General features: G+C 39.0%; 1 protein-coding gene across 5 annotated transcripts in view; it reads left to right on the top strand.

The window, feature by feature from the left end:
- DPY19L3 (dpy-19 like C-mannosyltransferase 3) overlaps positions 1-25,767 on the top strand; it is a 76,121-nt gene that overhangs the window by 15,650 nt on the left and 34,704 nt on the right. For 4 of the 5 annotated variants that reach the window (XR_006891452.1, XM_046680980.1, XM_046680981.1 and 1 more), the window contains exons 4-8: positions 7,471-7,561; positions 11,797-11,918; positions 12,493-12,638; positions 14,321-14,444; positions 14,986-15,120. Coding sequence is in view for 4 of the 5 variants with exons in the window: in XM_046680980.1 (XP_046536936.1) it covers positions 7,471-7,561; positions 11,797-11,918; positions 12,493-12,638; positions 14,321-14,444; positions 14,986-15,120 (618 nt within the window). In the remaining variant the exon portion in view is untranslated. Of the gene's footprint in view, positions 1-7,381; positions 7,562-11,796; positions 11,919-12,492; positions 12,639-14,320; positions 14,445-14,985; positions 15,121-25,767 lie in introns of all 5 variants that reach the window. The other variant, XM_046680982.1, reaches the window with a different exon arrangement.

Genomic DNA, 25,767 nt, shown 5'->3' with positions numbered 1-25,767 from the left:
AAGACAATTAAATGGAGAAAGAATAATCTTTTCAACAAATGATTTGGGGACAACTGGATATTCATATGCAGAAGAATGAATATGGACCCCTTTCTCATACCATATGCAAAAATTAACTCAAAATGGATCATAGGCCTAAGTGTGAGATTAGCTAAAACTAGGAAAGTTTTAGAAGAAAACATATGAATAAATCTTCATGGCCTTGAGTTAGGCCAAGCCTTCTTAGATAGAATGCCAAAAGTGTGAGTGACTAAAGGGAAAATAGTTAAATTGGACTTCGTCAAAATTAGAAATTTTTGTGCTCCAAAGTACACCATCAAGAAAATGAAAAGATGACACTTAGAATGGGAGAAAATATTTATAAATCTTCTGTCTGATAAGAGACTTGTATCTGGAATATATAAATAACTGTTACTTATATAAGGACAAGCCAATTTTAAAAATGAGCAAAAGACTTGAAAGGCATTTCTCCAAAGATAATGTACAGATGGCCAAGAAGCACATGAAAAGGAGCTCAACATCAGTAGTTATAACAGAAGTTCAAATCAAAGGCACAGTGAGATAACACTTCACACCCACTAGCAGAGCCATGATTAAAAAAACAGATAATAACAAGTGTCAACAAGGATGTAGAGAAATTGGAACCCTTCTACACCACTGGTAGGAATGTAAAATGATGTGACTGCTTTGAAAACAATCCAGCAGGTTCTCAAACAGTCAAACATGGAGTTATCCTATGATCTTAGCAGTTCTAAGTATATGCCCAAGAAAAACGAAAGGATATCCATACAAAAACTTGTACACAAATGTTCATAGCAGCATTTTTCATAATAGCCAAAAAAGAGAAACAACCCAAATGTCTATCATGGATAAATAGATAAATAAAATGTGATATATCCATACAATGGAATATTTTGGCAATTTTGAAATAAATTAATGATAACATGCTGCAACGTGGATGAACCTTGAAAACATGCTAAATGAAAGAAACCTGGCACAAAGGACCGGGTATTGTATTGCATTTACGTGAAATGTCCAGGATAGACCAATCTAAAGAGACAGAAAGTAGATTAATAATTGCCTTGGGGTGGAGGGCATGAGGGATTTTCAGGGTGACAGCTCAGGGGTGCTGTGTTTTTTGGAAGGGATAATGAAAATGTTCTAAAATTGATTGTAGTAATGCATGCGTAACTGTGACTATAGTAAAAGCCGTTGAATTGTACACTCAAATGAGTGAATTGTATGGTATGTGAATTCTGTCTCAGTAAAACTTAAAAGAATAGATACATACTTTTTAAAAAAAATATAGCCTGCATACATCTCAGACCAAACGGTAAGACCTTCCCCATTAGGGAGACTAGGAGAGTGCTGTCCGGTGGAACTTTCTGTGATGATGCGAAGTTCTTCGTGTGGTACACACACTCTTCCCATTAGCCAAATGTGCTCAGAAGCACATCTTAAGCCAAAGCTATCCGTTACCACTACTATTACTTAACAGTGCTTTGGAGGTACCATCAACATAAACATGTAAAGAAGTAAAAAGTATAAAAATTGGGAAGGAGGAGGTAAAATTTTTTGCAGATGATGTGATTCTATACCTGGAAACCCCAAGAGAATAATCTGAAACATTACAAGCAATAAGAAAATTCAGAAAGTTGCAGAGATTAAAGACGAAATTAAATATACAGAAACCAAAGTATTTTATTTTAAAGTTTGTCAAATTTAAATTGATAGGGAAGGAAGACCCAAATGTGCCCTTTTAAAAAGCACTGCCTGGCAGTGCTATTATCCTTCCTTGTGTCCCCAGCTCCCCTGCGTGACTCTTAACCTTTTATTCCCCAGACCATCCCCCAGTCTTCACTGTCAGCTAATGGCCTTGCTTCCTGTTCACCTCGTTGGGGAGGAAAAAATTCTTTTTTCCTGGTACCTTCCTAAGTTCTCTGGCTGGAATCCTGTAAATTGAACTTACAAAAGACAGATTAACAAGAGAAAAGCATACAAATTTAATTAATATAAGTTTTACATGACACAAGAACCTTCATAAGGAAATGAAGACCTGAAGAAATGGTTAAAGCTGAGCGATTTGATACTAGAGTGGATCAAGAGTGGAAAGTCATGGAAAACAGTAAGACAAAGGGTGTGAGCTGGGGCCCTCGGCAAGGCCTGTCTGTGCGGACTCCTCTCAGCCTCCCTGCATCTTCGAGATAGCGATGGCCTTTTCCTCCAGGTGTGGGGAAGGCCCTCTCCCCAGAGTCTTAGGACCTGCCTCAGGGCAGAGGGAGAGGTCAGAGTCCGCCCTGCACCTGCCATTTCTCAGCTTCCTTCAGCTTAAAATACTCAGGATGCCAAGGTGCCGTATTTTGGGGTGGTGTATTCTGAACTCTGTCACCTGAGAAAGTAGAAGCAAACTGGAGAGACCTTCCAGATGCCTCCACACCATACCTGCCTGGACCTGCGCCCACAGACGCTGACTTTCCTTCTTGTCACCTGTGCGAGGTCCTATCGCCTCTTCTCCTGAATCTCATCACTCTAGTAGTTGATTCCCTTTTGCTCTTTCTCCCTTCTGGGGGGAGGTCTCTTCGATTCCCACTTTCTCTTCCAGCCAGTGTCCCATTTTTCTGCTCACCTTAGCACCAAAACTCCTTCCAAAGTTTGTCAACCTGTAGTCTCTGTTCCTCTCTCCCTATGCTCTCTCGCGCTCTCTTGCGCGCCTGCTCCAGTCAGGCTTCAGTCATGGCCCTGCTCTTAAAAAGGTCTGGTTAGACTCACTGATGACCTCCAAGTTGCTGAATTTCGTGGTCATTTCTCCGTCCCTATTTTACTTGACCTGTCAGCATTTTTTCTTGGCTCCTGGACACACATTCTCCTGGATTGACTCCTCCCTCTCTGGCTGAGCCTGTGGCTCCTCCACCGGCTCCTCCTCGGCCTCCTGGCTTCTTACTGGCAGAGAACCCCAGGACTCAGCTCCTGCTTTTTGCTGTCCACCCTCATTTCTGAGAACAGTCGTGTCTATAGCTTTAAATTCCGTCTATATGCTGATGGCCCCCAGATGCCTTTCCCTTGCTCAGACCTCTCCCCTGCACTCCAGACTTGCATGTCCAGCTGCCTGCCTGTCTTCTCGACCACCTGCATTCAGATGTGCAATGGGTAGTTCAGAGTTCACAGGGCCAAAATCTAACACCTGAGCCTCCCTGGCCTCAGGTGTTTCTCCTTAAACCTCCATCAGTGTACATGCACCTTCATCCTTCAGTGGCTCCGTCCTTGAAGAGTCTTGGTTCTCTCAAACCCATATTGAATCCCTCAGGAAGCCCTGTCAGTTGTACTTTGACAGTGTCTGGACTCTGCTCCAGCTCACGCCCTCCGCCCTTCTCTCCTCCTGCATTCTCACAGCAGCCCGCACAGAGGTCCCTGCTCTGCCCTAGCCCCTCTAGTCTAGGCTCAACACGGCAGCTGGGTGAGGCTTTTAAATGTAAAGCAGCTGTGTGTCTGCTCCAAACCCTTCGCATTCAAACTCGGCATGCCTGAAACCAAGCTCCTCACCTCCCCACCTCCCTGCACACACACCCGGCTCACAGCACGAGCCCAGAGTCCTTGTCCTCACCAGGACCAGGTGGTCCCACCACACTACCTCAGGCTCTACTTCTGCCCCTGCCGCCTCCCTGACCTTATTAGCTGACCCTTCCGTGTCCCCTCCACTCAGCCGCGCTGCCTTCCTCACTCTGCTTCAGAGTGTGTGTGGCCTGTCCTGTCTGACCAGCAGCTCTTTTCCACATGGCTCACTGCCTCACCTCTTCAGGTCTCGTTCAGTTGTTACTTCATCCTGAGGCCTTCCCTGCCCACCTTCAGGATCACAGCACCGCCCCCTTCCCCCCCCATCACCTTCTCTGCTTTACTTTTTATATTTTAACTGGCTCATTTGTGCTCTTCTCCCTCTACTCCAGATGATAAATTCCATGATGGCAGAGATTTGTGTCTCTTGTTTTCCACTGAATCTCCCAGTGGAAGAATGCTTCTCACTTTTTATTCAGCGGGTATTTGTTGAATGAATGAATGAATGAGGAAGATAGACTGGAGGAAGAAGAGACCAAGTAGAAGCACAGAATCCACGTGGAGGGACAAGTTTAATAGTTGGAGCAAAAGACTCATTCATTCCTTGTAATTTATACCAGTCTTTCTTTGAACAGTCATTTTCCTTTTTTAAAATGCATTATTCTTTCTCATTGACACGTAAACCCCTTGGGATCAACAAATAAATTCTTATACTTTTTTGTTTCCCCAGCAAATAAGGAATAGGAAAGGTATTTCTCATTTGGCCAAAAGCTCTCAAGTCACTCAGTTTATTTTTTAGTCTTTTTTCCTTGTACTAACAATTTGCACTATTACTCTCTTATTTGTTTTTACATAGTTTGCATATCTTCCCATTGAGTACTCTTGCAAAGCAGCTAGTCTTTAGAATAAATAGAGTTAATCTGCAAAGTGGTGACTTCTGTAGTACCAAGATTAATGATTGCTTCAGAGTGAGCCCAGTGGAAGTACTGTCACGCCAGCTGTGGCCTGACCTCCTCACAAACACTGCTTGGCAGCTATCAATGTCACAACTTTAATCAACTCCAGGGCAAGAATCGTAAGAATCATTCCACTCTGACAGATGGACATGAATTTAACCAGACAGTAAACCATGTATGTGCCATAAATATGCTTGCCAAGGGCATGATTCCCAGCACAGAACTTTAAGAACAGCTGTCTCATCCTGAGCTACTATTTCTTGGTGAGATAATTTGTTAACCTAATTCTGAAACAGATTACATTTATAAAGTTAATCTTTCAATAGCTTCCCCACTACCAGCAGCCTTGTTATTTTGGGGGCAATCTTTACATGAGATTTTTAAAGACTAATGACATGTTTCCTCTGCAGAGATGATGTCATTTGTCTAAAAGGGCTTGTTATCTTTTGCGTTTTGCCAGGGGGCACAAACATTAACTCTGAGCAGTCATTGGTTTTTTCTTGATGCTTTTTCCTTTTAGTTCTTCTGTTAAATTACTATATAAACTACTACTTAAATGCTTTCAGCTGTACCTTTCTTTAAAAAATACAATTCTTTTGTCCTTCCACTTCTTTCTGTCCTTATCTTCAGAGATGTTTTCATTCTCTCAGCATTGCTTTCCCTGTGGAACCTCTGCAAATTAAAATATGAAGTATTTGTTCGTTTTGCATTCTTCGGAGGGTAACTTCTACTGGTGTACATTTTCATTGGCACAATCCACCAGACAAAGTGTAAGTTGCTGTAAAACTGGAAAAGTGTTTGAATGAGTAAAGCAGATGTTCTCTTCACATGAAGCAGATGTAAAACTTGCAAGTGTCTGTCTAATAAAGTATAGCATTTGGTTCTCTACAGCTGGTGCTGAGATTACCAATTAATCATGTTTGAATGCATTTTTACTAATTAGGTCCCCCTCTGTTCTTTACACATTCTGAGTATATTAAAGAGAAGGATGAGGCACAAAAGCTTTCTACTTTTAGTACTTTGAGTAGTGCTTTTTTTTCTTTTTCCCCATCTTTATGAAATCAATCTTCTTTTATTCTTAGAACTGTGTCTGTTACGAAGGCCCACATGCGCATGACTGATTTGCCTCTCCAGTTTGATGTGGGGATGCAGGCTTGACGTTAGAATTTTCCATTGAAGGCAGACGTACTTTGAACACTTTAAGGCAGCTGGAGAGAAGAAAAGGAATGTAATTAAACTTAATGGGTTTTTTTTTTCTTATTTGTGTGGACAAAAGCTAGTATTTGCTCAGTTAACATCAATTTATAGCCTCCATGGTTACTTGACCAAGGAGGAGCTTGAACATTCTAGAAATGAGTGATACCAGTTTAGTTTCCTTATCAAAAGCAATACAGCAGTTTTTCTGAAAGATTAAAGATGAATAGATTAACGTGACTGCTAGGAAGAGTTGCCTTTACTGCTGTGAAAGATACAACACAAATCAGTAGCAAATGGAAAAACTGAAAGAGCTACATCATTTTCTATGGTCCTTTTTATATAAGGCAGGTGTGCTGATGAAGTGAAATTCCAGAATGGAGCCTTCTTTTCCTGTTTGATTTCCTCAGAATAAATTTGTTTTCTATGAAAGGAAGCTCATTTTTAAGAAGGTTTGCTACCTTATCCCACTTCCCTTTTTTTAAAAAAAAAGAACTAACAATAATAAAACATAATAGTTTGTGTTTCAAGGTCAATAATTGGATCTTTATGCTCTTAGATAATTGAGTATTTCTTCAATGCTTTGTTCATGAATTGATTCATCATATATTTTTTTAAAGGATAGGGGAAATATTTAAAGAAAAATTTAGCGGGCGTAGAAATACATTAAATAATTTACAGGTCTGAAGATAAATGGCATGAGTGGTTGGTTTAATGAAATGTTTATTAGTATTTGAAAAATAGCTGGAGCCAGGGGGAAACAAAGATGTGCTAAAAGAAGCTTATTGGCCGGAAAGCTTAGCAGTCGCTATCTTCCCCCTGGAAAGCTGCATTTGTGGAATATGAATCTGCTGGAATAGGCGCAAATACATTTTAGACAACATATCGCAGATTCTAGAACCTGTTTTTTTGAACACTGGTGTAAAAGAATCTATAATGACATAGATTATAATTTTTTGTTCATTTATACTGTTTTATATATGTGTGAAATACAGAATTTAAGAGTATTGTTCCAGAAAGTCTTCCCCATCCTCCTTACTAGTTGCCTCCATATTTTATGTTAATGATTTAAATTTTAAATTTCATGAAAGCATCTTATAACCAAATTGACTAATAGCTATTAATTTAAATTTCTGGTTCTTCTAAAATTTAATACTTAGGTGAAAGCAATTTAATGTTTCTTGTATCCATTTTCCTACATGAACATCTTTCCACCAAGATTACACGTGACAAAGTGAAATTCACGTGGAAAAGTTATGCCCCATTTCACTAAGAATGCCTTATAGTCTTAGAATTAAAGGAAGGTTACTAGTCTTATATAATGTTGTTAGCTTTTAGGCAGGTGTCTAATGCAATTATATCTCTTTTCATTTGGGAGATATTTTATACTGTCTTTTTTTTTCTAATTGCATAAGAATGGTGGGTTTTTTTTAAAAGTTTTAATTTGTGTGAAATAAAAGAAAAACATTAACTCTGAAACGTCAACTTAAGTGAAACTAGTTGTCTCCATTTTTTAAAATTGCTTGTTATGGAAAATGTTAAACATCCGCAAAAGTAAGGAGAATAGTATAATAAACCCCTATAACATACACCCAGCTTCAACAATTATCAGTCTTCTGTTGTTTTTGTTTGCCAAGATTTCTTAAGACAGTATTTTCAAAGGTTTTTTTTTTCCTTTTAAGTTGTAGTTCTGTATCCTGTTTCTACAGTGACAATAGATATTTAAATAAAACTAGGTCATGTAAACACAGTAGACCTAACTTCATTTCAGGAAGTGGAGCGAGAAATCTCCTTCAGAACAGAATGCGGACTGTATTACTCCTACTACAAGCAAATGCTGCAGGCTCCAACCCTCATGCAAGGTAATTACAACTAATAGTTTTATTTGGGGTCTACTGCACTCGTCTCAAAATTTCAGCCAAAACATACTGTTGCACTAAAGCATTTTAAATGCTTTATAGAACTTGTATTGTTTTTCTTTGAACTTGTGTAGTTTTTCTTTGTTAACGTAATCAATCCGTGAAAATGTTTTGCTCTGCAAGAAGTTAAATAATACTTTATGTAACTCTCCTCTCCTTGCTTCTCACCTCTCCTCCATCCCAAAATTAATGTTTGTGATTTCGTGGTTTTGCTGCTGATTTTCCTTGTGATCATTTTGGAAAAGGTCTTTGCAGGTGAAAAGCATATTTTCTAAAAACAGGAGGCATTTTAGTAATACAAATAAAAATGACAGTTGTCCCTCTTGTCCCTAATGCCCCTATTCATTCCTTTATTTTGCAATTGCCATTTTCCCCATTTTCCTTGTTTCTAAGTGCTTTAGAGCCCATACTCTTTATTTGTAATGGAAGCCCCAAAAAGGATCTGTCGTGCTCAGTGTATGCTTGACATGCTTAACATGGGTACACGTGACAGAAAATTGCCCTTTTCTAAGCTTTGCTTGGATTCAGATATATCTTTGGCAAGAATTCTTCGTGGTGATGTTTTGTACTTCTAATTTTATCACAATAGGAGACGTGAAATTTTAGTTATCTTTCTTTTTGTGCCATAAAAATGAGTCTGTTGGTTCCTATGTAGGTAGCCAGATTCACCCATAATACGGTTAATTACCCATCAGCCTTTCACTTGATGGTTTTAGCAGCCATTGGTGATAATTGCCTACATCCATTAGTTCAGTGGAGTTACAAAAGTGACCTTCTAATTCTATCATTCCTCCTGTGTTTATTAGCTGGGACTCTGTTATATAGAAAACCTTTTTATCGTCAATTATTTGATTACCCTCAGGTACAGTTTATATAAGAAAGGCAGAATAAGTGTTGTGTTTTTTCCCTATTCAGCCAATAATCATTATTCTTGGATTCCGTATTTGCAAATTCTCCTACTCACTAGAACCTATTTGTAACCCCAGAGTCAATATTGGTGGCACTTTTGCAGTCGTTCCTGGGCTTGTGCAGGGCAGTGAAAGGTTCTGGTCACCCGACATGCATGTTCCCAGCTGGGGTCAGGCGGGGCAGAGCGCTGCCTTCTTGTTTCAGCTCGCACACTGCAGGGTCCTCACAGTCCATTGAGTGCTGTGTTTTTTGCATTTGTGTTCTTTTTGTTGGGATTTTTCAGTTTAAAATGGTCCCCGAGCATAGTGCTAATGTGCTGTCTGGTGTTCCTGTTGTCTCTGAAGGCAGTGATGAAGGCATGCAGAGACGGTACATGCGCTAGATAAGCCTTGTTTAGGCCTGGGTCAGACTGCTGTTGGCCATGAGGTAAATGTTGATGAGTCAACAATATGTACTACAGAAGGTGTCTTTAGACAGAAACACGCATAAATCAAGGTCGTGTGTTGATCAGTTGATGAAAATGCCTGACCAGAGGCTCGTAGGAACCTGACCCTGTATTTCCCACTACTTCAGGTTTGCAGCTTCGGTCTTCATTGCAACTTGGTAGACTATAACCACTATGAATAATGAGAATCAGCTGTACTCCGCTTCCCAAAACTGAGCTACTTCTCTAGCATCCTCTAAAGCAGTGGTTCTCACTGAGGGGCATTTGTGTCCCTGGGAGAGATCTGGAATGTCCGGAGACATTTTTGATTGTCACAACTGGGGGTGGGGAAAGTGTGCTACGAGGATTTAGTGAGTAGAGGACAGAGATGCTGCTAAGTATCCTGCAGTGCACAGAACAGTCCCCACAGCAAAGAATGGTTTACCCCAAATGACAAAATACCAGAAGTGTTGAAGGTGAGAAACTGCCTTAAAGGTGGTTAGTGAGCATTTCCTTTTTAAGTATCACTGCCTACTCAGTGGGATTCACAGTCACGTTCCTTTGTTCGCAAGTCAGTGGAAAGGGTTCTCTCTGTCTGACCAAGCCACCAACTTAATAGGTTTATTTTTCTTTGTCTTGCTTTTGGTTTTCAGGGATTGCTGTGTACAAAATTTTATTTAATTATTTTCTACTTATAAAAAAAGTTACATGGTTCCAAAGTCAAACTATAAAACAGGGAGCATTTGGGGAAGTCTGCTTCCATCCCTGTCCCCTCCACCCTCTTTCCTTCCTCACCCTTTATGTAACCATTTTTATTCATTTTTAGTTTATTCTTTTAATATTTTTAATATGAGCAAATAGTTTATGTATTCATATTTCCCCTTTTATTTCCCAAAAAACCTGCTTCATACACTGTTCTGTATTTTGCTTTTTTTCACTTAACAAAAATCTTGACCACTCTATAGTAGAATATAAAGATATTCCTTATTCCTTTCTGCATTTGCATAGTACTCCTTTGTATGGATAACCATAGTTTATTCAAGTAGCCTTCTTGACTTCTGTTCGGGCTGCCATAGCAAAATGCCGTAGATTGGATGGCTTAACCAAGAGAAGTTAGTTTTCTCACAGTCTGGAGGCTGGCCGGCTGAGATCAGAGTACCGGCATGGTCGAGTTCTGGTGAGTACTCTGCTTGGCGTGCAGATGGCCCCTCTCTTTGCATCCTCATGTGGAGACAGAGACAGAGCAGGCTCTGTGGTGTCTCTTCTGATAACCCATCATGAGGGCCCCACCTGTGACCTTGTCTCACCCTGATTACTTCCCACAGACCTCATCTCCAAATACCCTCACGTGGGGGTTAGGGCTTCAACACAGGACTTTGGGCGACACGGTCAGTCCATAACACTCCTGTGTTAGCCTGGTGAGACTGCCACAGCCTCAGATACCACGGACTGGGTGACTTAAACAACGCAAATTTATTTTCTCTCAGTTCTGGAGGCCAGAAGTCCACGATCAAGGTTCCTTCAGGATTGGTTTCTGGTGAAGCCTCCCTTCCTGGCCTGTAGGTGGCCAGCTTCTTGCTGTGTTCGCACTAGGCCTCTCTTGTGTGTGTGCAGAGAGAGTGGGAGAGCTCTCGTGTCTGTTCCACTTCTTGTGAGGACACTAGTCCTAGGAGATTAAGGCCCCACCCTTCTGACCTCACTTAACCTTTAGTGCCTCCTTATAGAGCCTATCCAAATACAGCGCCTTGGGTTACGGCTTCAGCGTAGGAATTTGGGGGGACAGAATTCAGTCCAAAACACTCCTGCTGACGGACATGTGGGTTGTTTCTGATCTTTTGCTTTCGCAAATGGCACTGCATGAATGACCTCATGCCTAGTTTGTCATTTTGTGTCATTTTGTCTTTTTGCCAGTCTGTCTGTGGAATCAATTCTAGACATGGGCTTCCCAGATCAAAGGGAAAATGCACATGTACTTTTGCTGGGTGTTGCCAAACTCTCCCCCATAGGCCTTATGTCCCAACTTTTTTCCCAACTGCGAAAGTTGCACAGTTCCCAAATGCGGTGTGTGAGAGAGCCTACCTCCTTACATCCTCGCCAGCAGAGCATATTGTCAGACTTCTTGATTTCTTCCAAGGGGGCAAGTGAGAAATGATCTCTCAGTGTAGTTTTAATTTGCGCTTCTAGTAGGAGTAAGGTTGAGCATTTTTTCATATGTGTAAGGACTGTGTGCATGTTTTCTTCATACCTTCTATTAATTAGTCAGCTTGGTTACAGTAGCAAATGACCTCAATATAGCAATGGAATTAATTCTGTAACAACAGGCTTGTTTCTCACTCATTTATGCAGCCCCTATTTAGAACATGCTGTCACCATGGCAGAGGGAAAGAGCAAGATTGCATTGTCTCTTAAGGATTCTGCTCAGACATGACATGTGTTACATCCACTCACATGCCATTGGTCAGAGCAAGTAACTGGCCAAACCCATCCTGGGGGAGTCAGGGAGGCTGCGTTTACTCTTCCAAAGAGGTGCTGCAGGTCTCATGACAGCAGGGCAGTGCGGGGGCGTGTCAGATCCTCTCTGTTTCTGTTTCTGTAGAAGAGCCACATGGTTTTCTTTTCATTGTACTCACAAAAGTTATAATTTACCTATGTTTGTGTAAACATTTAAGTAATGTCCCTCTAATATATGGTAAGCTCTTTGAGAGTAGGACTGTGTTTTTTGCTTGCTGTTATAACTCCAATCCCTAGCACATCCTCTGGCACATACTAAAGAATCTATGAGTAGTTTTGAATGAATGAATAATTGTAATTATTTTTTCCTGATTTTTTCAAATATCAACCTTAGGTTTTCATGGCTTAATGTATGATAACAAAACCGAATCTATGAGGACAATTAACCTCCTTCAACGAATGAATATTTACCAAGAGGTCTTTCTCAGTATTTTATATAGAGCTCTACCCATACAGGTATGTCGTGTTCCATGACACTTAATAGTTAATATCAGAGGAAAGTCAAAATCTGCCATTCCTAAATTGAAAGTTTCACCTGTTATTCTGATTTTCAACTGGCCTGGTATAAAAATAACAGTATCCTAATTTTCTCCATACATAATTGTGACCTTTTTATTTATATTTTATAAGATTTTCTACATAGAGATGCTTCCTGGACAGGGAAGCTAATAAATATTTTTATTTGGAAATATGTAATCTTTCCTCATTTATCTTCGAAGTAAAAAAGAATTGGAAAATTTGCAAATCGCAGTGACTACTTCCCTTGTGCATATGATAAAGTGGATGCAGTTAGGTGTGAAACTTTTCTGAAGAATGCAGCCAGAGTCCTCCAGGACTCCCTCCCTCTTCTGCTCTTGGTGGTGAGAAGAAAGGCTGCTGCACACTTTTACTTGGAAAGGGCTGGTGTGGGCTTTTTGCCTAGAATTAGTACTAAGCTTCTGAATATTAAATTTCCACTCATATTTTTTAAATGGCAATGAGAAGGATTAGGGCTTCCCTAACAAACGTTTTTTATTGTTCCCTTTTACAGAAATATTTAGAGCCAGTTTATTTTTATATTTACACTTTATTTGGACTCCAAGCAATCTATGTCACAGCGCTTTACATAACCAGCTGGCTCCTTAGTGGTACATGGCTGTCAGGACTATTGGCAGCTTTCTGGTATGTCACCAATAGGTGAGTCGGAGTCAGTATCCCTTTCTCCCTTTCTAAAATGTAAGTTAAAGTGAAGTTACTTCATTTCCAGTTCAAAAAAAGTTGTTCTGCCCCATTTGTTTGTCTGGGAGTATTTTCTCTTTGGTTTACGTAGTGGTATTTATTTGTCTTATTTAGTTAGGTACAAATTCCTAGTTACCTATATTTCCAACTGAGGAACAGAGCGTTGAATTGCAAGTCAAGAAAATCATCCCTAATGATCCTTATTCTTTTACCAGTTTGCTGTGTGATCAATATTTCTCCAGCCACAAATCTCATCTCTTAAAGAGGTTTAATAATATTTTTACTGTCAACCTTAAAAAGGTTGTGTGTGGCGCATAATTAGCCAAGTGTAAAGCACTGTATAAATACAAGGAAGTTCTTATGTTATTTAATTAATATCTATTAGTAATTTCTACATACTGGAGCATTATGAAATAGCATTTTTTAAATGTATTGAAGGTATATTGAATTATTGCCTTGATCTACAGTAGCAACACCAATATTCAGTAGGAGTCTTAAAACTTGAAAATGAGTTTTATTTTGATTTTATTTTGAAACCTTAAGCAAATTCCTTTTTTATTTTAACCTTATCAAGTGCTTACTATATGCCAAGCACTTTACAAAATGCTTTCTGTGTATTCTTTTAACAGCCCTGTATTGTAAGGACTATTATTATCATCATTCTAGGGATGAGGAAATTGAAGCTTAAGTTATATATATGTGTGTGTGTATGAGAATATATATATATATACAGGCATATATATGTGTATTTAAAGATATATGCACGTGCACGCACACACAGAGCTAAGTCTTGGTGAGAATTTAAATGAAGGGTATAAGACCACTATATTATGCTGCCTCTTTAACTTTTTAATATAACATATTATTCCTGCTAAGAGTAAGTGAAAGTCAAATTTATTGTCTCTATTAATAATAGAGTAAATAAAAGACATTTATGAAATGCCTCGTATGTGTAGGGATGGTTCTTGGTACTGGGTGTACAAAGATGAAAACTTAACAAGACTTGCCCTCTGGAGGTTCACATTTCTAGGTGAGCAAGAAGCTTTTTAAAATTATTACCGAAGACAAATTTAAGACCCAAGTGTAAATCACTAAAGGAATAGGGAGGGGCCAGCCCAGTGGCATAGCTGTTGAGTTCACACACTCCGCTTTGGCGGCCCAGCATTCGTAGGTTCAGATCCTGGGCGAGGATGTAGCACTGCTCCTCAAGCCATGCTGTGGAGCCATCCCACATAAAATAGAGGAAGATTGGCACAGGTGTTAGCTGAGCAACAATCTTCATCACAAAAAAAAAAGACGGAGTGGGAAAATGGAAAACATTGCTGGTGGACACTGATGAAGTTATAGAAATAGAAGTACCAGGCAGTTTGGCATGAACGTTCGTGGGCTTAGGAGTCACTCCAGCATGGGTTTGAACCCCAGTTCTACCACTTAACTAACTGCGTCCCTGTGGACAGGCACTTAAAGTTTCTCAGTGCCGATTTTATGTTACAGGGATGATGACAAGGACAAATTATTATTATTGAGAACCAGTAACCAGGATCTAAGTATACTTAATGTGATAGATCTTTCACTTTGGGAATCTTTGAGGTAATTATAGTAAAATCACCACTTTGGCCATTTGTGTTTTCTTTGTGCAGAATAGACACTACGAGGGTTGAGTTCACCATCCCGTTGAGGGAGAACTGGGCGCTGCCGTTCTTTGCGATTCAGATAGCAGCAATTACGTATTTCCTGAGGCCAAACTTGCAGCCTCTTTCTGAAGTAAGTTTTTATACTGCTTTGTATGTTTTTTAATTCCCCTATTTTATCTAAGAAGCTTAAGAAAATTTGATGTGCATAGTGTCCCAATGCATGTGAATAGTTGTTATTCTGTGACCAACTTTTTTACTTGAGTTAAATTGTTTTCTTTTTCTGAGCCTTTTCCTACTTTGCAAAGAAAATGTTTTCATTTTTGATGTTAAAAATGTGCTCTACATAATCTGCCCTTAAATAGTTGCAGCAAACCCACACACAATTTCTGCAAAGCTGTCAGAATTTTTCAGCCATTGCTCTTGAGATGTGATTTGGTGCATTATCGCCTCCATAATAGCGTGGAGTACACATACCGTATGTGAATATTTACATGCAGAGTGTCACTTTAGGATATTTAGAGCTTAAATAAAAAATGCAAGGGTTTTCAGAGCAACGGTTTATGGTTTTTCTGTTTGGTTTATAGAGATATTGGCTGCTCTTGAGAAAACTTGTCTGCAAGGCTTTTTCTTGCTAGAGACATGTAAATTATACAAAGGTTTTCTTTTCACAGAGGCTGACACTTCTTGCCATTTTCATATCAACTTTTCTCTTTAGTCTGACATGGCAATTTAATCAGTTCATGATGCTGATGCAAGCGTTAGTGCTGTTCATCCTGGACTCCTTGGACATGCTGCCAGCGGTGAAGGTGAGCTTGGCTTTCTCTGCTCACTGGAGATGGTCGTTGTTTAGTGTTTTATATCATAGAATGAGCTCAAAATAAGCACACGCTTATAAGTTGAAGCTGCTTCTAAGCTGTAATAGAAATATGCTGTGGTCAATTGAAGGTGAATAATTCATGCAGCCTCGTTTGCCCATCGTAACTTTTATTCTGTTTACTTTACATTAAAAGATAGATTTGGAGCACAAATGTCTAGATCAATTGCCTTTTATAGAGATGACTTAAATTTTAAAATATAAGATAGCTCTTTTAAAATGTGTTACTGTGTATTACCTTTTCCTTTTCAAGGAAATCAATGGGTATATAACACATTTTCTGTGATAGTTTATAAAATTTTCATAGTGGCATTTAACCAGTATAAGACGTAAATCCCTATTGACTGACCAGAGGTCACATATGAAGTATGGCAATTATAAGGAAACCCTTGTTTGTTTCCCAGTGTGTACTACTGTCACTTAATTGCATGGTTTTTTTCATGTGCAGAAATATGTTTTAACGTATCGTTACTATTCATAGTTACTAAAGTAGCAGTAACTTAAGTATTTTCCAGATATATTAAAATATTATCTCTAGATCTAAGGCAGCAATATAGTCTAATACAGAAGAGTTGCACTTGTTTATTCCATGTCAAAAGAGATGCAACAATCTTTGGAAACTGACTGAATCTGAATTAGGAAACGTTAAAGTCGACCAACACGTGTACACCATCTGTCTACTGAGTTACTGTAATAGGCACTACTGAAAAGCCCAGCCTGCGTAAGACCCTGTCCTGTCCATAGGGAGTTTGCCGTCTAGCTTGGGAATAAAGATATGGACAACTAGAACAATTAGAGAGGTGTCTGTATTTCTATAGATGTCAATTTTCAGTAAGGATAAGTGCTAGAAGTCTAGAAGAAAGTTCTTTTTAGGCTGGAAAGGTCTCAAAGAAGTGGGAGGCTAGAGCAGGGCCACAAGTGAGGAGACTAGAGTTCGGATAGAGTGTTGGGGGCAGGATGTGAAGGTAAAATACAGTAAAGAAAGCAAGTAGATAAGGCAAAGTTAAAATATGTGTGTGTGTGTTTATATATATGTATGAATGATAGCAGATGATGATAATAGAGCTCCAGATGCCTCTAAAAGCCATATGTACAAATGAAGCTGAGTCTATTCCTGTCTGTTCATATTTGCTTTTCCTGTCCATGGTGACTTGTAAGCTGAAGGGAAGGAGTGCCTGGTTGCCTTTGTATTTCTCCATGTCATGTGCTCCCAGGCCAGCTTGTTCCCCTTCCTCTCTTTGTACGTAATATCACTTTTTTCTACCTTTCTGTCAAGTACTTTGAAAAGAACTCTGTACATTTTTTTTTTTTTTTTGGAGGAAGATTAGCCCTGAGCTAACTGCTGCCAATCCTCTTCTTTTTGCTGAGGAAGGCTGGCCCTGAGCTAACATCCATGCCCATCTTCCTCTACTTTATATGTGGGATGCCTGCCACAGCATGGCATGCCAAGAGGTGCCAGGTCCGCACCTGGGATCCGAACCAGCAAACCCTGGGCTGCCAAAGCAGAACGTGCACACTTAACCGCTGTGTCACTGAGCCAGCCCCGAACTCTGTACATTTTAAGATAAAAAATGTTATATTGAGCCATTTTGAAAAAATATATAAAATTTTTCTGTAGTGTATAATTTTTCTAAAGTGTAATTTCACAGTATGTGTCAAAAGCCTAAAAATGTGTTTGCCCAAGGAGCCAGCCCTGTGGCTGAGTGGTTAAAGTTCTGCACACCCCGCCTTGGTAGCCTGGGTTCATGGGTTTAGATCCCAGGTGCAGACCTCCTCCACTCATCAGCCATGCTGTAGAGGCATCCCATGTGCAAAAAATAGAGGAAGATTGGCACAGATGTTAGCTCAGGGCTGATCTTCCTCAAGTGAAAAAAGAGAAGGATTGGCAACAGATGTTAGCTCAGGGCAAATCTTCCTCACCAAAAAACAAAAGTGTTTGCCCTTTCACCAACCCTTCCACCTCTAGAAATTTATCCTAAGGAAATAATCAAATATGTTCATTTTCGCAGTACTGTAATGCTGTAATAATAAACTGAAAACAATAGCAATAGGATATTGTTAGATAAATGTGGCATATCTATATTATAGAGTAGTATATAACCTTTAGTTTCCCCTCTCCCTTTTGAAAAAATAAAACAGAGAGAGAGAATGAGACTTAGGTTCTGGAGAGATAGATGTTAAAGTATTAGCAGTCAGGTATGTGATTGATGTTCTTATATTCTTTTTGTTATAGATCTTTTGAATTTTTCTATAATGGACGTGCATTTCTTTTTTTTCTTTTAAATTAGGAAACAGAATGAAAGGTACTGTTTTGGCACACACACAAAACTAAAGAATAATATAGTTAGTTTATTTCATATTCACTTCTAAACTTCGTTGAATTTTTATATTTGAAACTAGGTTGTTGTTAGAAGAAGTTATAAACATCAGAGTTTAAGAGGGAGTGGTATTATAATGAAAGGAGCCTGAGTTGTAAAATCAAGTTGCTACTATCAGCTCTGACAATAACTGGCTCTTTAAACTTTGGCAAGCAATTTAACTTCTTGAAGCCTTAATTTCTTCACAAATTGGAATCACTGATCTCTAATCATGTCAAGTGGGAAAACATCAGAATCATCGATACAGAAAAAGGTAATAGAAATTCAGAGCTGATAGCATGACAAGAAGCACTATCTTCTTCAGTTGGTGTCATCTTGCCATGTGTGATGGAAAATCTGACCATCAAAAGCTCAAGTTTTCAGGCAGAAATGTGTGCAGGTTCTTACATATAAAGCAGAACAGTAAATGGTATTATTAAGCATATACTTTTGCACCAATAAGACTAAGAATATGGAGGTTAATAAACTTTTATTAGCCCAATGTGAAAACAACAAGACACATTAATGATCCATGCCTAAGAGGTAATTTTAAAGTACTCCATATGGTCCAGACAAGATGGAGTAAGTGCACTTTGCCCTGTTCCTTCCAGTAAGTACCACTGAAAGCACTGGACAATGTATATAAATCAAATATAAAAAGATTTTGAGAGGTGGAGAGAAAGCAGACTGCCTAGAGACCTAGAGACCAGAGGAAGAACATGGCAGTGAGTTCCTTGGGTTTTCTTTCTGCCTCATATGTCTCAGACTTGTTGCTGGAAAAGTCAGCAACCAGGAAATACCAGTGGACTCAGAAAAAGCCAAAAGGATCAGAAAAGGGGAAGCTTAGCAAGATAGAAAACTTTTGGACGTTAACTACCCTGTTTCAGCCAAACACCACAGAAAAAAACTGCAGCCCCACTCCCATCTCCACAATAAAAGTTCATTGAGTAGTCTCGATCCGCCATCAGCCAGCTGTAACGAGGTGTTCTCCACTTCCTGCCAGGGCTGTCAGAAGAAGTCTAGTGGGGGCCCAAGCTTTCACCATCTCCCACAGGCATCAGTGAAGGCCACGTGAGGAGCAGTAATGAGGTATCCCCTTCCCCTCCCAGTGAAGATAGTGTCAGCAGAAACCTCGTAAGGAGCCTAAACTTTCACCTTCACCCAGCAGGAATGAGACACCTCCTTCCCCTGCCCCACAAAAGTCATTGGTGGTCAGGGGAGCACCCTGGACATCCATCCCCATCTGGAACTAGTGAGGCAGCATCCTTCCCCTACCGACATGGCATGGCATGGTGTCAGGGGAGGCCTGCTGCCCTGGGAGACTTCAGTAACATCCAGGGTCCCATAGCATAATACAGCACAATCGAAGGTTAGTTATTATACTAAGAACCAGGAAAATCTCTCACGTGAAAAGAGACAATGAACAGGTGCCAACATGAAGACACAAGTTGAATTTCTGACAAGGAATTTAAAGCAGCCATCATAAAAAATTTTTATTGAGCAATTACAGACACACTTGAAACAAATGAAAAATAGAAACTCTCTGACTTGGGATCAAGATGGCGAGTTAGGAAGATCCTGGGCTTGCCCTCTCTTATGGACACACCAAAAGTACAACTACATAGGGAGCAGCTATCTCTGAGAGCAACTAAAGACAAGCCGAAAAGATTTTCCACAACTAAGGATGTAAAGAAAAAGCTACATCAAGATGGGTAGGAGGGGTGGAGATGTGGTCTGGTAGGGACCCACACCCCCAGTGTGGCAACTCACAGGTGGGAGGAATATCACAGCCACAGAGGTCCTTTCTGAGGAGCAAGGGGTCCAAACCCTAAATCAGGCTCCCCAACCATGGAGATCTGCACCAGGAAGATGAACCACCATAACGTCTGCCTTTGAAAACCAGTGAAGCTGACACCTGGAGAGCTGGAGGGCTGTAGGAAACCAAGACTCCACTATTAAAGGGCGCACACAAAAATTTGCTCACTGTGAGTCCTGGCACAGAGGTAGCAGTTTGAAAAGCACCTGGGTCATATGTGAATGAGATTCACTGACCAGGTTTGGGGCATGTGCCAGAGGGGTAGGGATCTGCTGGAACTTTCTCCACAGATAGAGGCACTGGTGGGCACCATTTTGGTTTTTTGCTCACCTTCTACTTAGTTGGCCCGGCACTGGCATGCAGCATTTCTGACTCTCCTCATCTGCCTTACTGGCACCACTCACCCCAGCCCAGCATTGTCCTGCTGACCCCCTAGCTGGTGCTCCTCCAGAGCGGCTCCACCCCAGAGGGCCAGCCCAGCACATCAGAGTGCTCACAACAGTTGCGGCCAGCTACACTGGAGGCCTGCCCTACCCACCAGTGTGCCACAGCAATTGCAGTCCAACCACAACAGGAGGGCACATGCCACCCACACAGGGGACACTCCTGGAGCACCTGGCCCTGATGACCAGGGGGACCATGCTGCTGGGTCCCACAAGACATAAGGCCACTCTTTCAAGACCAGGACATGTAGCTGCACTACCTAATACATAGAAACAAACACAGAGAGTTGGGCAAAAGGAGAAGACAAAGGAGTATGTTCCAGATGAAACAATAAGGCAAAATCTCAGGAAAAGAACTAAACAAAACGGAGATAAGCAATCTGCTAGATAAGTAATGGTCATAAAGATAGTCACTGAACTTGGGAGAAGAATGGATGAAAACAGTGACAATTTCAAAAAAAGGATACAAAATATAAAAAAGAACCAATCAAAGCTGAAGAATACAATAACTGAAATGAAAAATACACTAGAGAGAATCAACAGCAGATTAGATGATGTAGAAGAACAGATGAGTGATCTGGAAGTCAGGGTAGTGGAAATCACCCAATAGGAACAGCAGAAAGAAAAAAGAATTTTAGAAAATGAGGATAGTTTAAGGGACCTCTGGGACAGGATCAGGCATACTAACATTCACATTATAGGGGTCTCAGAACGAAAAAGAGAGAAAGGGACAGAAAACCTATTTGAAGAAATAATGGCTGAAAACTTCTCTAACCTGGTGAAGGAAACAGACATCCAATTTCAGGAAGCACAGAGACTTCCAAATAAGATGAACCCAAAGAAACCCACATCAAGACACATTATGATTAAAATATCAAAAGTTAAATAGAGAAAAACTAGTTACATACAACGGAGCCCGCAAAAGACTTTTCAGCAGAATTTTTACAGGCCAGAAGGGAGTGCCACAGCATATTCAAAGTGGTGAAAGGAGAAAACCTACAACCAGTAATACTCTATCTAGCAAAGTTATCACTTAGAATTAAAGAGTTTCCCAGATAAGCAAAAGCTAAAGGAGTTCATCACCACTAAACCATCCTTACGAGAAATGTTAAAGGGACTTCTCTAACTGAAACAGAAAAGGCCATAGGTAGAAATACAGAAATTAAGAAAGAAAACAATCTCATTGGTAAAGGCCAACATATGTAAAGGTAGTGGATCAGCCACCTAGATAGCTAGAACAAAGGTTAGAGGACAAAAGTAGTAAAAGTCATCTATATCTACAAGTAGTTAAGGGATACACACAATAAAAAGATGTGAAATGTGACATCAAGAACAAAATGGGGGGAGGGGAGTAAAATGTAATGCTTTTAGAATGCACCCAAATTTAAGCAACCATCAACTTAAAATAGATTTCTGTGTACATAGGTTTTTATATAAGAACCTCATGGTAACCACAAACCAAACACCAATAATAGATACACAAAAAATAGAGAAAGAAATACAAACTAACACTGAAGGAAGTAATCAAATCACAATGAGAAGAAGGTAAGAGCAGGAGAAAGAAACAGAGAAGAACTGCAAAAACAACCAGAAAACAATTAACAAAATGGCAGTCAGTACATATCCATCAATAATTACTTTAAATGTAAATGCACTAAATGCTCCATCAAAAGACATAGGGTGACTAAATAGATTAAAAAATAAGACCCATATATATGCTGAAGCTGTTGTGTATACACACACACACATGCACGCACACAATGGACTATTACTCAGCCATAAAAAAGAATGAAATCTTGCCGTTTGTGACAACATGGATGGACCTAGAGGGTTTTATGCTAAGTGAAATAAGTCAGACAGAGAAAACAAATACCATATGATTTCACTTATATGTGAACAAACAAAAGAGAAACAGACTGATAGATACAGAGAACAAACTTGTGGTTGCCACAGGGGGCAGGAATAGAGGGTTCTTGTAAAATAGGTGAAGGGGATTAAGAGGTACAAACTTCCAGTTGTAAAATAAATAGTTCACGGGGGTGTAATATACAGCATGGGGAATATAGTCAATAATATTGTAATAGCTTTGTATGGTCACAGATGGTTACTAGATCATGGTGATTATTTTGCGATGTGTAGGAATGTCGAATCACTATGGTGTACACCTGAAACTAACAATATTACATGTCAACTATACTTCAATAAAAAAGGAAGTAAAAGAAAAATAGAAACTTCTAAGAAAGATATAGAAGATAAAAAGAAGCAGCAAATGGAAATTTTAGAACTGAGAAATTCCAATAATGACAATTTTAAAACTCGATAGATGGGCTCAACAGCAGAATGGAGTGAAGCAGAAGGAAGAATCGGTGAACTTGAAAATAGAACAATTTAGAAATTACCTAATTTGAACAAGAGAAAATAGACTGGAAAAACATGAGCAGAGCCTAGGGACCTGTGGGACTATAATGAAAGATCTAACCTTCATGTAATCAGAATCCCAAAATGAGAGGAAGAGTGTGAGGCTGAAAAAAAGTATTCAAAAAAATGTTTTGAAGGAATAGTTGAAAATTTCCCAGTTGGCAAAAGATGGAAACCTACAGTATCAAGAAGCTAAGCTGATGTCAAATAGGATAAACCCAAATAAATCCATGCCACGATACATCATAATCACACTTCTAAAGATAATGAAAAAAATCTTGAAAGCAGTCAGAGAAAAATGATATTTAACCTATAGGGGAGAATCACTTGGAATGGCAGTGGGTTTCTCATCAGAAACCATAGTCCTGAAAGTACAGAATGGTAAACCTAGAGTCATATACTCAGCAAAAATATCCTTCAGGAAAGAAGGTAAAATCAAAACATTCTTGGATCAAGGAAAACTAATAGAATTTGTTCCAAACAGACCTACCCTTAAAAAATGGCTAAAGGAAGTTCTTGAAAAAGAAAGGAAATGATAGAAGAAATCTGGGAACATCAGGAAGAAAGAAAAGGCAATGAAAAGAGTAAAAATATGAATAAATATAATAGACTTCTCCTCTTGAGTTTTGTAAATTATGTTTGATGGCTAAATCAAAAATTATAATATGCGGTTTTTAATGTACACAGAAGAAATATTTAAGACAGTTAAATTGTAAATGAGAAGAGTAAAGGGACTGGGAGGTGAATTTTCTACACTTGGCTCAAACTGCTACATCCACACCAGTAGATTGTAATAAGTTATAAACATATAATGTGATAACCCAGAATAACCACTAAAAAAATCTATGCAAAGAGGTACATTCTAAAATACTGTAAATAAATAAGATGGAATTCTAAGAATGTTCAGGTAACCCACAGGAAGGCAGGAAAAAGAAAGCATAAATGAAAAACAGAGTGAACAAACAGGAAACAATAAAATGGTGTATTTAAGACCTAACATACCAATAATGACGTTAAAGGTAAATGATCTAAATACAACAATTCAAAGAAAGAGATGAGTAAAGAGGATTTAAAAAGCACAACCCAACTGTTGTCTACGAGAAACTCACTTCAAACAGTATAGGTAGATTGAAAGTAAAAGGCTGGTAAAAGATATACCATGCAAACATTAATCAGAATAAAGTAAGATGGCTATATTAATATTAGATAAAGGAGGCATCAGCAAAGAAAATTACTAGGACAGAAAGAGACATTATATAGTGATAAAAGGGTTAACCTACCAAGAAGTCACAGCACTCCAAATATGCATACACCAAACAATAGAGCTGTAAAATATGTGAAGCATGAACTGACAAAACTGAAAGGAGAAACAGACACATCCACACAGAGAGCTGAGGACTTCAACACCTCTCTCTCAACGATTGATAAAACACCAGACAGAAAATCATTAAGGACGTAGAATTCAACAACAGCGACCAGTAGGATCTAATCAACATTTATAGAACACCCAGCAACAACAGAATACACAATGGATTGAATTAAGGATTCAAACTAGAAATCCTACAGAAACATAAGAAAATTTCCAGTACTTGGAAACTAAGCAGCACACTTCTAAAGAACGTGTTAAAGAGGAAGCCTCGAGGGGCCATTGAACTCAGACACAACAAAAATGCAACATGTCAAACCTTACGTTAGAAAAGAAGACAAATCTGAAATCAGTAATCTAAGTTCCCATCTTAAGAATCTAGAAAAAGAAGAGCAAAATAAACCCAGCTCAAGCAGAAGGAAGAAAATAATAAAGAGCAAAAATCAATGAAATTGAAAACAAAAGAAATAGAGGAGATCAGTGAGGTAAAAAGCTAGTTCTTTCAGAGATCAGTAAAATTATAACCTCTGGGAAGACTCCATAATTGCCTTGGAGCATTAAAAACTCAACAGACTTTGATACCGAAGTTCTGAGTCTCTATGGCACTAATGTTCTAGCCAGCAGAGCATAGTGGATAAGAACACAGGCTCTAGAGCCAAAATGCCTAGATTTGGGTGAGTTAACATATCTGAGTCATTTAGAACACCACCTGGTGTTTTATGAGTGTTAAACAAGTGTTAACCACGGTTAATTATGAATGATGATGAACAGCATGGGCATGATCCACTGAAGAAAACTCTAATTATTCCACGGAAAAAGAACATATTGCTGCCTTGTTTTTAAACTGTACTGGACTAATAGCACCTGAGAAAGAATATCAGATGTACCACCAATAATCCAGGACTTTCTATTGTACATTACTGCTCAATTTTACATTTCTGGTTGCTCACCAGTAATGTTTCTTTTGAACCTAGAATATCATTACATTTATAAACTATACAATCTTGTTATAACCCAAGCTATTGTTTTTTCCTAGAAGTGTGCCTACTTCATATAAAAAGAACTGCCAGCTACAAAAAACACTATAACCCAAATAAAGGCAAACAAAAAAATGTTTTATTTAAAAAATGTATATTTGTGAATGAGTTGTTATATTTAAGAGTTCCTACAAATCAATGAGGAAAACATTTATACTTCAGTAGAAAAGAGAGAAAGGTAGAAATACTTCCTAGAAGGGAAAGCATCACAAAGAATAAAAGACTTAGGGATAAGTTGAACAAAAGAAGTACACACTTAACTCTGAAAAGTACAAAACATTGTTGAAAGTTTTAAACACCCACATAAACTGGAAAAGATACCCATCTTCATGGATTGGAAGACTTAGTATTGTTAAGATGGCAGTACTCCCCAAATTGATCTAGAGATTCAGCATGATTTCTCTCAGAATCCCAGGTATATTTTTGGCAGAAACGGACAAACTGATCCTAAAATTCATATGGAAACTTAAGGGACCCAGAATAGCTAAAACACCATGAAAAAGAATAAAGTCTCCTTCAAAGTTCACACGCTCAGATTGCAAAACTTAGTTCCAAGCTGTAGTAATCTAGATGGTGCGATACTAGCAGAAGGACAGACATAAATTGATGGAATAGAACTGAGACCAGGAATAAACCCTCACCACAAATAAAGTCAATAGAGTTCCAACAAGGTGCCAAGATAATTATGGAAAAAGAGTAATCTTTTCAACAAATGATGCTGGGATAACTGGATATCTGCATGTAAAAGAATAAAGTTGACCCCCTCCTCTCACCATACACAATAATTAACTCAAAATGTGTCATAGACCTAATTGTAAGAGCTAAAACCATACAACATTTAGAAGATAGGAATAATTCTTCATGACCTTGGAGTAGGCCAGGCTTTCTTAGATATAACACCAAAAGCACAAGTGACTAAAAATAAATGAATCAGATTTCATCAAAATAAAAAATTTTGTACTTCAGAGATACAATCAAGAAAGTGAAAGACAACTCAACAAAATGGGAGAGAATATTTGCAAATCATTTATCTGATAAGAGACTTCCAGAATATATATAAAGAACTCTGACAACTCTTTCAATAATAAAATTTGAGCAAAGGATTGGATTTAGACATTTCTCCAAAGAAGATATATAAATGT

This window comes from Equus quagga, chromosome 13 (assembly GCF_021613505.1).
Source record: "Equus quagga isolate Etosha38 chromosome 13, UCLA_HA_Equagga_1.0, whole genome shotgun sequence".
NCBI classification, from domain to species: domain Eukaryota; kingdom Metazoa; phylum Chordata; class Mammalia; order Perissodactyla; family Equidae; genus Equus; species Equus quagga.
This window is presented reverse-complemented; position numbering and strand designations above follow the sequence as displayed.